Source organism: Nicotiana sylvestris, chromosome 8 (genome assembly GCF_000393655.2).
Source record: "Nicotiana sylvestris chromosome 8, ASM39365v2, whole genome shotgun sequence".
NCBI lineage: Eukaryota > Viridiplantae > Streptophyta > Magnoliopsida > Solanales > Solanaceae > Nicotiana > Nicotiana sylvestris.
The window spans coordinates 62,794,053-62,808,765 of NC_091064.1; the positions used below are offsets into that span (position 1 = coordinate 62,794,053).

The following is a 14,713-nucleotide window of genomic DNA, read 5'->3' on the forward strand; positions in this document are numbered from 1 at the left end:
CAAAGGAAAATGGAAGGAAATCTTTCCCGAAGTTGTGTCAGCATACCATAAGACCTCGAAGTCTAGTGCCGGGGCCACCCTATTTTTGTTGGTCTACGGGTCCGAAGCCTTAATACTAGTCGAAATGGGAGAACTGAGCCTCAGTTTCCAATACGCGACAGAAGAGTCAAACAGCGAGGCCATGATCACGAGCCAAGAACTATTGGATGAAAGGAGAGAGGTTGTCCTGGTCCGGTTGGCCGCCCAAATACAGTGAATAGAAAGATACTACAACCGAAGAGCCAACCTCTGACACTTTAAGATCAGGGACTTGGTGTTGAGGAAAGTAACATTACACACCCGAAGCCCGAACGAGGGAAAGCTGGGACTGAATTGGGAAGGACTATATCGAGTCGTCGGAATTACTGGCAAAGGCTTGTACAAACTCGAAGCAGGAAACAGTGTGAAACTACCGAACAACTAGAACGTGAGTCACTTAAAGCGGTACTACTGCTAAGGTAGGAACTCAATTACTCTTTAATCATGTTATTAGTCGGACTAACATTTGTAGGTAAACGACCAAGGATGGATGTGGCTATTAGGTATGAAAGCACTCGTTGCACTCTTTTTCCCTTGAACCGGTTTTGTCCCAAAATGGGTTTTTCGACAAGGTTTTTAACGAGGCAATAGTAAAACGTGCTAAATTAGATTCGGAAATCGGTTTCAAACCGGAGTCAATGATTGTATACATTTAAAAGTGGGCCTACCCGATTTTACTAATTGATCGAGACAAGGGAGTTGCATCAAAGATCAGCCCCGCAGTGGATCAGACCAAAGCACGAGGTTAAGGTACCGAGTTTGAGGATTGAGGTACTTGTCGATATCAAGGGCAGTAGAGATCGAGACCAAATGAGGCATACATCAAGAAAAGCACAATAACTGAAAGGTGAGATATTCGTGACTGGTCGAAGATCGTAGCGGAAATCTCGGAACAGATCAATTCAAGGGCGGTTATTTAGCTAATCATGGGATTTACTTCCGTAATTAGAATTATACCATAGATAGGATGCCTCTACTATATAAAGGGGGTTCTAATCATCTTGTATCCATCTTACACACTGAGATATCAAAGTAATATAACACCTTTTCTTTAGTTAATAGTCGTGTTCATCAACTTGTTATATTTTAATTGTTTTTGCATCAATCAGTTCGAGGGTATTCAAGCTCGAGGGCTAAATTTTGTTCAAACACTGGTTAGCTTTATTTTATTGTTAATTTCTATTACTAATCTTTACATTTATCAATTGGTATTAGGTAAAATTACGTGTCCTTAAAGCCACATTATATGTTTTATTGTTATCCAATATTAAGGGTAAACAATTTGGCGCCCACTGTGGGGCTAAGGATAATAGTGATTGTCTGGTATTAATTCCCATAACACACACTGCTTTACGCTTGTTCTCATAAGTGTCTTTGATTTCAGGAATCAATATGTCAAACTCTCAAGTAGCACCCACTCACATAGTCAACGACCTTGGTCTTCATGGCGAGAACGAAAACATAGTCGCCCCAAGAAATGGAGTACCTCCAGTCAACCTCGATGGACCACCGGCCGTAGACCTAATCAAAGTCAGCTCTCATATTGCCATTAATAGGAATTTGAGAGTCAACCACGAAAATAGCATATGCAGGGATGTCCGAGCAGCCGATCATAATGCACAGAGCGGTAAAGAAGGCAGAATTAGCCTTCGAATGATATTCAAAATATTGCAGACTTAAAGAGTTGCGATAGTGCAACTCCAAAATCAGAATCGAGCACCCAGCAGAATTGAGCTCAAAACATCACAAGAAGTTGTTCATAGAATCAAACCTCTACCAGATAAGTCGAACCCAATGAATCGGGGACTGACCCCGCTATTATGAAAATACTCGAGGAGCTCACTAAACGGATCAAATCAGGTGAAAAGAAAATCGAGGCTAATGACAAAAAGGTAAAAATGTACAACTCACAGGTTGACCAAATACCGGGGGCACCCCCGATTCTAAAGGGTTTGGATTCGAAGAAGTTCATGCAGAAGCCTTTCCCTCCAAGTGCGGCTCTGAAGCCCATCCCGAAGAAATTCCGTATGCCAGAAATTCCCAAATATAATGGGACCATCGACCCTAATAAGCACGTTACTTCTTATGCGTGTGCAATAAAGGGGAATGACTTTGAAGACGATGAGATTGAATCCATTCTACTGAAAAAGTTTGGAGAGACTTTATCAAAGGGGGTGAGGATATGGTACGACAATTTGATGCCCAGTTCCACCAATTCCTTCACCATGCTTGCAGATTCGTTCGTAAAGGCACACGCTGGAGCAATAAAGGTTGCGACTAGGAAGTTGGACCTCTTCAAAGTAAGACAAAAGGACAACAAAATATTAAGGGAATTTGTATCTCGATTCCAAATGAAACGCATAGACCTACCCCCGGTCACCGATGATTGGACTATTCAAGATTTTACTCAAGGTTCGAACGAACAAAGTTCGATAACATCACAACAACTAAAGGAGAATTTAATTGAATATCCAGCTGTAACCTGGGCCGATGTAAATAATCAATACAAGTCGAAGATCAGGGTTGATGATGATCAATTGGGAACTCCTTCCGGTTTTGTTTACCCAAATAGGCCCGTCAGTAGAATTCAAAGGGACATCGACAGAGAACCCCGATCAAATAGAGATCGGTATCAACCATACAACACAAATCGTAAAAAGAGCGGCCCAGGACATAATCCCATTCGAAATTATTAAATAAATGATCAAGGACAGAGCTCCCGAGGGCTCATGAGTAAAGGTGGCTTCGATAGAATGTCGAGCCCACAGAAGCACCACGACTGTCAGAATACAACTTCCGCATCGATGCATCGGGTATTGTATCATCCATCGGATGGATCTAGGATACAAGATGGCCCAGACCCCTACAGACCGATTCAGCTCAAAGGAACCCTAATTAAATATGCAAATACCATGGTACTCATGGTCGCAAAACCGAAGACTACAGACAGCTGAGAGAGAAGGTAGCTCGCTTGTTCAACGAGGGTCATCTTCGAGAATTCTTGACCGATTGATGACTTTCAATACACTACTAAAAAGTAAATGGACACGGTCGTATGCAATATAATTTACCCAACTATGAGTCGGGGTCGAATCCCACAGAGAACAATATGTAGGCGATTAGGAATGTAAGAGAATTATCACTTGTTATGCAATGCCAAACACTTGGAATTGGTTTTTGAAAATATTTATATCTAAATGCGAAAATGTGAACTAACCTAGGAAGCAAGTAAAATGATCAATGTCTACAAGTATAGATTCACGGGGAATTACACTCAAGTAATGATCCAATTTATTTCACGATTTTACAACTATGAACGAGTTTATATTAATTAGCCAAGGGTAATAGTTCTATATTAGCTTCTTCCAAAGACTAAAAAGACTTCCCAATTGAATCATCCCTAAATCAATTAAGAGATTAAGCACACCAGGATATGGCTACAAGTAGTTTGATCCTATCCCTAGGTAGTGTCGCGCCCCCTTTTTCCTTGCGGAGTTTGGGTTTCGACATTTTGGGACAACTCCTTTCCATTTTGGAATTGGGTATGAGATTTAAAGTGTCGCCACCTAACGGATTAAGATGCATTAGGGCACCTAAAACAATTAACTCGTAAAACCAATTTACATTACTAGAGATTGGGTAAGGGCTCAAAATTACCTTAAGGGGGAAGGTGTTAGGCACCCCTCGAGGTCCACACCGGTGGGTCCCGGCCAAACTTAATTTAGGTGAATTAGTCTTTAAGGAAAATAAAGCAGTTCAAATAAATAGAGATTATTTTACAACGGCAATTAAAGGGGTCCTAAATTTATTAGCCTATAGGATCACTTTTGTGCAATACTTGGTAATTGTCCCCAAGTTAGGGTGCTACACATAGCATTAGCGCACAAGTCATCATTTTCTTTACTACCCATTTATCATCCCCCAGTTATTACTTAAGCGCACTAATTGATTTGTATCCTATGCGTGCACTACCCGTCCATTACCTCTGGCCTTGGAGATGTTTAGGACATCTATGTAAGGTAGTTCTAGACTCACCTATATTGTTTAAAAGGAGAAAATTAAGCGACAAACAAAAGTCAAGTAGGACTGTCACATAAGGAGCAATTATGTGGGCTCATGTTAACCTCCACAAATAGACAAACAAATGCATGTTGTTCAAACAAGAAATTTTAAGTTTAGGATCCTATAGGCAGGATATCTAGATAAGTAGAGACAACATGCGAAACAACAGTTTATTATGGCGGGTATCTGGACCTATCAGTTTGCCTACTAATTTTATTAAACCCTGAATCTGGGCATTCTCAGGTAGTAAAATATCATAATTTAGGCCCAAAATCATTAGTAACCCTACAGATTTGCCTAAGTGATTAACAAAATCCTATAGGCATGCTTTCTAATTTACAGAATCAGTTAATTCCTACAAACATAATTTCTAGGTGTTGGGACTGATTTACTTATTTCTTATAGTTATGATACCTAAATTATAGAAACTGATTTTAAAATTCCTTATAGGCATGGTATCTAAATTGCAGAAATTGATTTTTTACTTCCTATAGGCATGATATCTAAGTGTTGACTTGATTTAAATTCCTATAAACATGATCTCTAAGTTTCAGAACTGATTTCACCCTATAGGCATGATATCTAAGTTGAAACTGATTTTTTTATCTCCTATAAGCATGGTATCTATCAATCATGTGTGAGCAGAGAATTTTAAGCAAATTGCCTGGAAAGTTTGTTAATCAAACAAACAGAATCTTATAGGCATGGTCGCTAATGCACATTGAGTTGGACATACGTGCAAATACTATAAATAGGAATATGCGGATTTAAACGTAAAGTCCTATAAGAAGTATTTCTAGTATGCCAAAACATGTGAAATACAGAGTCATAAACAACCAGAGAAATCCTATAGGCAAGATCTCTAAACAAGTATGGCATTCGCATGATTCAATCAATATAGTTGAACCCTATAGGCAGGATTTCTACCCAGTTTTAAACAAACATATAGATAAAGATCCCTCCACACCTTTTACTAATAACCCCAATATTTGTTTTTACAAAGATTATTATTACAGACCAATATGAATGAATTATACAAAGCTATCTAGAATACTAGAGAGCCTTGGAAGGCCCAATATCAACCTGGAGGCCAGGCCTTCAAGCATATCTGATGTACACAGGTAGTCCATCCACGATAAACAAATGGTCTTCTGATTTGTCAAAGTTCCCAAGGGCCTCAGGGACCCCGGGAAATGCTCACACCAGAACCTTTCATAGAGAGCAATTTTGTAACACTTAGAAGACCAGCCCCAATGTGTCAGAGTTCAGAGGAGTCTCATGGACCCTAGGCAGTGCTCACACTGCGGGTAGTAAGACCCTAGATAACTAGGAGTAGAGGTTTAAAAATAGTGTATAAGGGGTAATGGATAGTTTTAGAAGACAGCTTGATTTTTAAGATCAAACATATTCAAATTACAAGACTACAAATAGGGCAGAATCCATATTTATTAGATTGGTATTAGTTCAACTATGGGTGATATTAAAGTAATCATAACAAGAGCAGGGGCACTTGAGTTATAAACAGAACTGACCATACATGTTTGCAGTGTCTAAACATGTTATGAATAGAAGCATACAGCTGAATCAACAAGGTCTCATATGACTGAAGTTGATTTGGTTTATTAATTACCACTAGGTGGAAACATATAGACATGTATTGAACAGAAGCATGCTGAACTTAAGATAACCAACCAAACAAACACATAGAGCAGGATAGTAGGAAATTAAAGTATACCAGTCTAGAAAGAAGTACACAGAAATCATGGATCAAACAGAAACATGTTAAGGTAAACTATCCATATTAGCACACAGAACAGGATAGGTTAACAAGAATTAGACATACTAGTTAGGAAGAAAGCAAACATGAAACATATGACGAACAAAAGCATATCGAGATTTGAGGTGAATTAATCATATAATCACATGGAACAAAATAAGATAACAAAAGCTAAGGCAAAGAGATGGTCGGGAATCATGTATCAAACAGGAGCATGTTGAGGGCTGTGATAAAGCTGACTACATGAACATACATAATAGAACGAGATAATAGGAGTTAGCACATACCAGTAGAGTAGAAAGTAAATATGCAAAAATAGGTAGGTTTCAGAATTGCTTGGCCTTGGCTTTCAGCCGGCCAAATAACAACCACTTAGTACAGAAGCAAGAGAGAGAGAGAGAGAGAGAGAGCTTAAGTTTGTAGTGAAAATAGAAGAGTTCGAGTGATCTCTAAAAGGGAGAAGGGAAAGATTTTATAGTATGCAATAGAGCAGAACACACAAGGTAATGAACCAATCACACACAAATAAGGTATTAAAAATCAATTAACAATCAGTTTAGGTCGGCATAAATCAATTAACAGGCATAAAATCAGGCTAGCATCAGTTAATGGACTCAATCAGTATTCAAAAAGGTAAGGAATAATTCCAGAACTAATTAGAAGTCGACTTAAATAACTAGAACATAAAATCAGGCCAGTAAAGTTAAGTCAAAGGGAAGTAGCATAAATTATTTATCAGACATTGATCCAAATAAGATAAGAACAAGTAAATTGAACAAAATAGGAAAGTATTAGTATCGACAGGAAAGGAAAGACCGGAATTTCAGTAAAAGATTTCAAAAACCCTATTTTTAGCAAACCAAAAAATCAACAGTAAAATAAGGTACATAATGTAGACAGGATAATTCAAAAAGAAAATCGAAATCGAACAGACTTGGTTTGATTCTGAAGAATCAAGACCCCAAAATTTAGAGCAAAGAGCAAAGAGTTGCAATGGAATGCATAGAGACACATAAACAGCAGTATTAAAGAAAATAGTTAAGAAATTAAAAATCGAATTAGATTTAGAAAGATCTGAAACCCTAATTTTAGGAAGAATAAATTATTTTAAAGAAACAACTATAGAAATAGCATAGATACACATCGATACACGAAATATTAAAAAAATACTCAAAAAATTAAGGAACCCTTAACAGATCTGAAAAGATCAGAGTAAAATTAGACGGAAAACCTTTTAACAAAAATCACAAAAAATACTCATAGATAGACATACGGAAACACAGATGATAAAAATAAGAATGAAATCTTAACAGATCTTGAAAGATCTAAACCTTAACCTTAGGGTAAACAAGATACTAAAGAAAATCTCGGAGATTTACACCCCAAAAAGATGTGGCACAAACATAGATGAAGAAATGAGAAAGGTTCGAACCAGACTTGGTCCGAAAATAGGGAGATTAGCTTGCCATGTCAGGAAAACTACTAAGTAATACCATAATCGAGTAGCCAGGGGTGAGATAAGCTCAACAAGGTAAGGGAATCTCTGATTGATTCCATATCTGGTTGGAATCAAAAGGGCAATTAGGGTTATAGAGCTAGGGTTTTGAGACGAGAACAGAGGGGAGATTGCAAGCATTCAGGGGCGGCGGTTTTGGGATTATGAGGGATTAGGGTTGGGTTTGGTTAGGTTAAAAGGGGCGGATGTATTGTGAGCCGTTGATCTTCTGAAATCAACGGCTAGTATTATATTATGACCGGGGCAGGCTAATTTGAATGGGTTTGGGTCTGGGTTGGACGGTATGGGTATTGGGCTAGGCTAGGTCCGAAATTGGGTATTTTTAGGGGCTATATTTTAAATACCCTATTAATTTATTAAAATAATTTTATAAAATAAATTATAAATGATAAAAATGTGATTTATGCATGAAAATAATTTAAAATAATTACTTAACACAATAAAAATATAAAAAGTCATTTTGTGTATAGATAATGTAATTATGTATATGCATGGGCGATTATTGCAAAAATGTGCAATTCTAGTTTAAAAATACAAATATAATTATAAAAATGCAATTAAAATATTTAAGCACTATATGGGCATAGAATTTAGATTATTAAAGTATCATAAAAATATAATATAAGGGATAATTATTGGATATTTGTATAGTAAAATGCAGAAATAAATTGGTTGAAAGCCTTTAAAATTATAGAAAAATTTATAGAGATGCTTGTGCATGTTTGTAAATGCATGTGCACTATTTTTGCATATGGAAAATATATGAGGGATAAATTGGGTATCAACAGTTGCCTCTCTTTACCCGGAAAGGATGAAAGAGTTATTGGGTAAAGATATGATGACCGATTTTGACTGAATGGGGGGTGTTTTGAAAAATATAGGCCGCATCCTGATCTTCGAACTGTCTACATATCCCTGGTCTTATAGGAATCAGGTCATGTGTATTTCTGGACCCACCGGTGAATGAAATCGGTGGAATTGTTATAGGAATGGTAGTGTGTTTCGGAAAAAATTCTTTTGTGAAGGGTAGTATCGGATGGGTTTTTGCAGAGTTATGAAGGCGAATATGAATTGTAACAATCGTATCACAGGGAGAATATCGAAATGTCCATAGAGTAAAGGCCAGTAATTGATAGGAATCGGTTAAATGGCAGAGTATAAGTGGTACGAGCGGAAACTGGAGCAAAGGTTGCCCCTGTTTGAAGAACGATTACTTCCTGGGTTACCTGCAAAACTTAAAGCATGATGCATGCGAGTATATAGATTGTTGCGAGAATTTAAACATGATGCAAATTCCCTTTGGACCATGAAAGGTTGTCTTCGGACAGTGAAGATGACGTCCTTAGACCATGACATCCTGGGCTATGAATCATGAGATAAGAGATTCGCAGACCATGAAATGATGTTCTCGGGCCATGAAAATGGTGTCTCTAAACCATGACTCCTTTGAATAATGATGTGCAGTATTGAGAGATCCTCGGGCCATGACATGGTGTCTTCAGGCTATGAGGATGATGCCTTCGGACTATGACGCCTTTGGACAAATTGGCTATACATCAGCCTATGAAATGCAGAGACATGATACCAAAGGTAATAATAAGGCGAAGCTTAGCCTTGTGCAGAGTTTGGGGGCAGAGCTTAGCCCCGAAAGAAGAAGATAGTGCAAAGTTTTAGAATAGCGCAACACTTATGCAGGGGAAGACAATGCTTAGTCCCATGAGAAGACAGTGCTTAGCCTTATGCAAATAGGGAGGCATGAATTACCCTCATGCAACGAAAGGCAGTGCTTAGCCTTATACAATATGGAGGCAGGGCTTAGCCTCATGCAAGATTTAAGGCAGGGCTTAGCCTCATACAAGATTTGAGACAGGGCTTAGTCTCATGCAAATATGGAGGCAGGGCTTAGCCTCATACAAGATTTGAGACAGGGCTTAGTCTCATGCCAAGAGAAGGCTATGCTTAGCCTTATGCGGTGATCAAGTAGCAAATTTGAGTAGAATATTTCTTAGCTAGAGATATATTTGCGTCTGGTGGCCTGATTGATAATGATTTTTATTTGTGTATATTTGCGAATACTCCTGTTATGTTCACCATGCCTGCATCCAAAGAAAAATTGTGAGTTTTGTAAAGGAAGGTTGGTTCGTGACTTTGTCTACTTGTTTTGCTTTGTTTTGCTCTGGAAGCCTTGTTTGAGTCGTCCTGGGTAACACCTGACTGCCATAAAAATAAATTTTTCGGAAAATATGCACTTATTTGATGAAATAGAGTTATCTTAGAAACATAATGGTATATAATATCAAGTAAATTAGATGAACTAATGACTGTAACGCTTTTAGAGACATTGCGGCTTCCTTGCACTAGAATTTTACGGGTCCTCCTCAAAATTCTGCCCCAGTTTGATCCTTTGGTCGTTCTGCATACAACGAAGTTTGTTGGATCTGCTCCGGAATTTTGAGAATCCTTCTCAAAATTCTGCCCCAGTTACTTAACCAATTTCTGACTTTCTGGTATATGATGGCATCGGTTGGACTTGCTCCTAAATTTTGAGGGTTCTCTTCAAAATTCTGCCCCAGTTTCTGGTTCTGAAGAAAATGAAGATTTTATTAACATATGACCAAACCCACAGGGCTGCCTACGTATCCCCTCTTCCTTAGTATCTTCTTGATGTTTTTGTTGGCAGCTTCCAAAACTCCATTCATTTGAGGCCTGTATGTTATAGAGTTTTTGTACTTGATTTTGAAGGTTTCACACATGGCTTTCATTAGATCACTGTTGAGATTGGCGGCATTATCAGTGATAATAGACTCGGGAACCCCGAATCGGCAAACAATATGGTCCCTGACAAAATATGCAATGACTTTCTTGGTTATAGCTTTGTAAGATGTAGTCTCTACCCATTTTGTGAAGTAATCGATGGCCACTAGAATGAATCGGTGCCCGTTTGAAGTAGTGGGCTTGATTGGACCAATGACATCCATTCCCCAAGCAACAAAAGGCCAAGGTGAACTTGTCATATTGAGCTCATTTGGTGGTACCTTTATCATGTCTACATGTATCTAGCATTGGTGGCATTTCTGAATGTACCTGATGCAATCCGTTTCCATGGTCATCCAAAAAAATCCAGCTCTGAGTATCTTTTTGGCTAGAACAATACCATTCATATGTGGTCCCAAGTTCTGGAATGTATCTCCTCAAGCAATTTGGAAGCCTATTTTGTCTCAACACACCTCAACAACCCCAGATCAGGAGTTCTCCTATACAAGGTTCCCCCGCTTTAGAAGAAGTGATTGGACAGCCTCTGCAGTGTGTGTTTCTAAGCATGGTTCGCCTATTCCGGGTGTTCTCTTTTTGCCAAATATTCCTTGATGTCGTGGACCAAGGTTTTCCATCCATTTCTTCTTCAACATGAGCACAGTAAGCCAGTTGATTATGGATCCTCATCGGGATGGGATCAATGAAATTCTTATCTGGATGTTGTATAATTGATGACAAGGTGGCCAGTGCATCTGCGAACTCATTTTGAATTCTGGGCACATGTTTGAATTCTATCTTTGTGAATCTCTTTATCAATTCTTGCACATGATACAAGTATGGTAGTATCTAGGTATTATTTGTAGCCTAATATACCAGAAGATCCGAATTGCCAATTACCAGCAACTCTTGTATATTCATATCGATGGCCAAATTGAGCCCCATGATGCAAGCCTCATATTTTGCCATATTCTTGGTGTACGGAAACCTAAGCTTTGCGGATATCGGGTAATGTTGACCTATTTCTGTTGCCAAAACTGCTCCAATGCCCACTTCTTTGGAGTTTGCATCCCCATCAAAAAACATTCTCCAACCGTCGTAGGCTTCAATAATGCCCTCTCCTACGAATGATACTTCTGCATCAGGAAAATATGTTTTTGATGGTTCGTATTCTCCTCCCACAGGATTTTCAGCAGGATGGTTTGCCAATGCTTGTCCTTTGACTGCCTTCTGAGTTACATAGATGATATCGAACTCGCTTAACAATATCTTCCACTTGGCTAACTTCCGGGTTAGCATGGGCTTCTGAAAGATGTACTTCAGAGGGTCCATCTTGGATATGAGGTATGTGGTATAGGCACAGAAGTAATGCCTTAATTTCTGAGCTATCTATGTCAAAGCACAACAAGTGCATTCCAGCAGAGAGTATCGTGCTTCATAAGGTGTGAACTTCTTACTCAAGTAGTATATAGCTTGCTCCTTTCTTCCCATCTCGTCATGTTGTCCCAAAACACATCCGAAAGCTCCATCTAATACGGATAGATAGAGTAGCAAAGGTCTCCCAGGTTCTGGTGGGACTAGAATTGGCGATGTAGATAGGTTTTCCCTGAATTTGTCAAAAGCCTTCTAACAATCCTTGGTCCAACTAGTTTCAGCATCTTTCCTCAACATTTTGAAGATGGGTTGACATATTACCGTGGACTGTGCTATGAAGCGGCTGATGTAGTTGAGGCATCCTAGGAAGCTCATCACGTACTTTTTGCTCTTTGGTGGTGGTAATTCTTAGATAGCCTTAACTTTGGATGGGTCCAACTCGATTCCTCGGCGGCTGACGATGAATCCCTACAACTTTCCTGCGGGAACATCGAATGCACATTTTGCGGGGTTCAATTTTAGATTGTACCTCCTTAGCCTGTCAAAGAACTTTCTCAAGTCTACAATGTGATCTGCGGCCCTCTTGGATTTGATGATGACGTCGTCAACCTACACCTCTATTTCCTTGTGTATCATATCATGGAATATGGTTGTCATGGCTCTCATGTAAGTATCCCCAACATTCTTTAGACTGAATGACATCATCTTGTAGCAGTACACTCCCCACGGTGTAATGAAAGCTATTTTCTCTGCGTCTTCTTTATCCATCCAGATCTGGTGATAACCTGCGAAGCAATCTACAAAGAATTGGAGTCCATTCTTGACACAATTATCGATCAGGATGTGTATATTTTGTAGTAGGAAATAATCCTTGGGACTTTCTCTGTTTAAATCCCAATAGTCAACGCACACCTTGAGTTTCCCATATTTCTTCGGAATCGGTACAATATTGGCTAACCAGGTTGGGTACTCAACCAGAGGCGGATATAGTATATTACCAACGGGTTCAACTGAACCCATAACTTTCAAGGTGGAGTAAAAAATCATTAAAATTGCAAAAATAGTAGATTTGAACCCATAACTTTGAAAATATAATGGGTTCAATGCTAAAAACTTTAAAATTGAACCCAGAAAATTTAAATCCAGGATCCGCCTCTGTACTCAACTACCCTGAGGACTTTGGCTTTGATCTGCTTAGTGACTTCCTCCTTGATTTTCAGGCTCATATCTGGTTTGAACTTTTTGAGTTTTTACTTCACCAGCGGACACATTGGATTGGTAGGCAACTTTTGAGCCACTATGGATATGCTCAGATCATGTCATCATATGACCATGGAAAGATATCCTCATATTCCTTCAAGAAATGAATGTACTCTTCCTTCTTTGACGGTGATAAGTGAATGCTTATGCGAGTATCCTTGATGGTTTCGGCGTCTCCTAAATTGATTTCTTCAGTTTTGTCCAGGTTGGACTTAGGTTTGTTCTCAACTTCTCTGACAACTTCCTCAAGTATTTCAACTTCTTCTTCTGAGTCACTATCCTTATATTGCATTGTCTAATTACATGTCACAGTCATCGGTTCATCAGGAAAAGTAATAATAACGCTAGGGACTCAGCGGGCCCAGGATGGTGTGGCAGTCCAATTCTTGAGAACAGCTCCCTTCTCCACAGTCTGAATGGTGAGACTTTCTTTCCTCCTCCTCCTCCTCCTATTAAACTATTGCACAGCAATCCATATCCTCATCTTCTAGAAACAGGTTCCTTAGCCCAGCCAAAGCTTCTTCCTCTGCAGATCTCCATATTGTATCGGCCTGGTGAAACGTCTGACTCAGATATGGCACTGGCTGCTCGAGAGGGTAATAAGGACCACGCTATGGAGGCGACCAATCATCGTATTCTTGCCAGGTGTATGGATATCCCAGCCCGAGAGTTGTGCCTGATGTTTTAATTGTATCGGTTTGGTAATGCCCTAGAGTTCCTTCCAAACCCCTTTGCCAGGTTCATACCCAGACTATGCCAGTATGCTTTCTATTTTGTTACTCCACCACTTGTCCTTCTCAATTTCATTGACATGTTCAATGTGGTGATAAGTTTCTCTACCTAGACTTCTTTTATTCTCGATAAATGGGATAATTTGACTGGTGTAAATGGGATTACTTCCATCTCCGTGAATGATTACCTCCTGATGTTCCATTCGAACTTCACGGCCTGGTATAGCGTGGAATCCACGGCCCCAGCAGCATGTATCCAAGGTCGACCCAATAGAAGATTGTATTTAGCTGATCTGTCTAGTACTTGGAACTCAACATCGAACCAAGTTGGTCCCATCTGCAGACAAAGGTTAATCTCCTTAATCGTGGCCCTTTGAGACCCATCAAATGCTTTCACGTTCATACTTCTTATCCGTATCTCATGGAAATCTTTGCCCAACCTTTTCAGAGTAGTCAATGGACAAATGTTAAGGCTTGAACCCCTATCTATTAGGACCCTTGCAATGAATTTTTCTTCAAACTGTACCATGATATGTAGTGTCGTGTTGTGACTTAACCCTTCAAGCGGTAGTTCATCCTTGTGGAAGGTGATCTTGTGACTCTCTAGTACTTGCCCTACCATGTTGGCCATCTCTCCACTGGTGATATTGTTGGGCACATAAGCTTCATTCAACACCTTCATCAGAGCATTCTTATGCGCTTCTGAATTTTGCAATAGTGACAGGACGGATATCTGGGCGAGGGTCTTGTTTAAATGATCGATGACAGAGTATTCCCTCGCTTGTACTTTCCTCCAAAGATCGTCCGGTCCAGTTTCAATGATAGGTTGTTTGGTAGCAGCCTCCTTGCTTGATCCTTCCAAATTTTCGGGTGTATAGATCCTTCCAGTTCTGGTCATTCCCTGTACGGCACCAGATTTTTCCATCTTTGCTTTTCCCTTTCGCCTAGCTTCGGAAACGTAATCCCAAGGTATGGAATTGGACTTGAAAGGAGGCGTGGTTACTACTGTCACTATGAAAGGTGTGGCCACTTCTACCTCAAATGAAACAGGTGTGGCTGCAGGTGATGTTACTTCTACGTCAAATGGAACCGATGCGATAATCTCAACCTCAACTAGCAGTTGTACCTGCACCACAATAGGATTGAGTGTGACTGTGGGCTTCT

At 39.5% G+C, this 14,713-nt stretch overlaps 1 protein-coding gene across 1 annotated transcript; it reads right to left on the reverse strand.

Moving 5' to 3' along the window:
* Window positions 1–11,051: 11,051 nt before the first annotated feature.
* On the reverse strand, window positions 11,052–11,516 carry LOC138875125 (uncharacterized). Its single transcript, XM_070153947.1, has one exon. It carries the CDS (start codon window positions 11,514–11,516, stop codon window positions 11,052–11,054), a length of 465 nt encoding a protein of 154 aa, XP_070010048.1.
* Window positions 11,517–14,713: the final 3,197 nt, after the last annotated feature.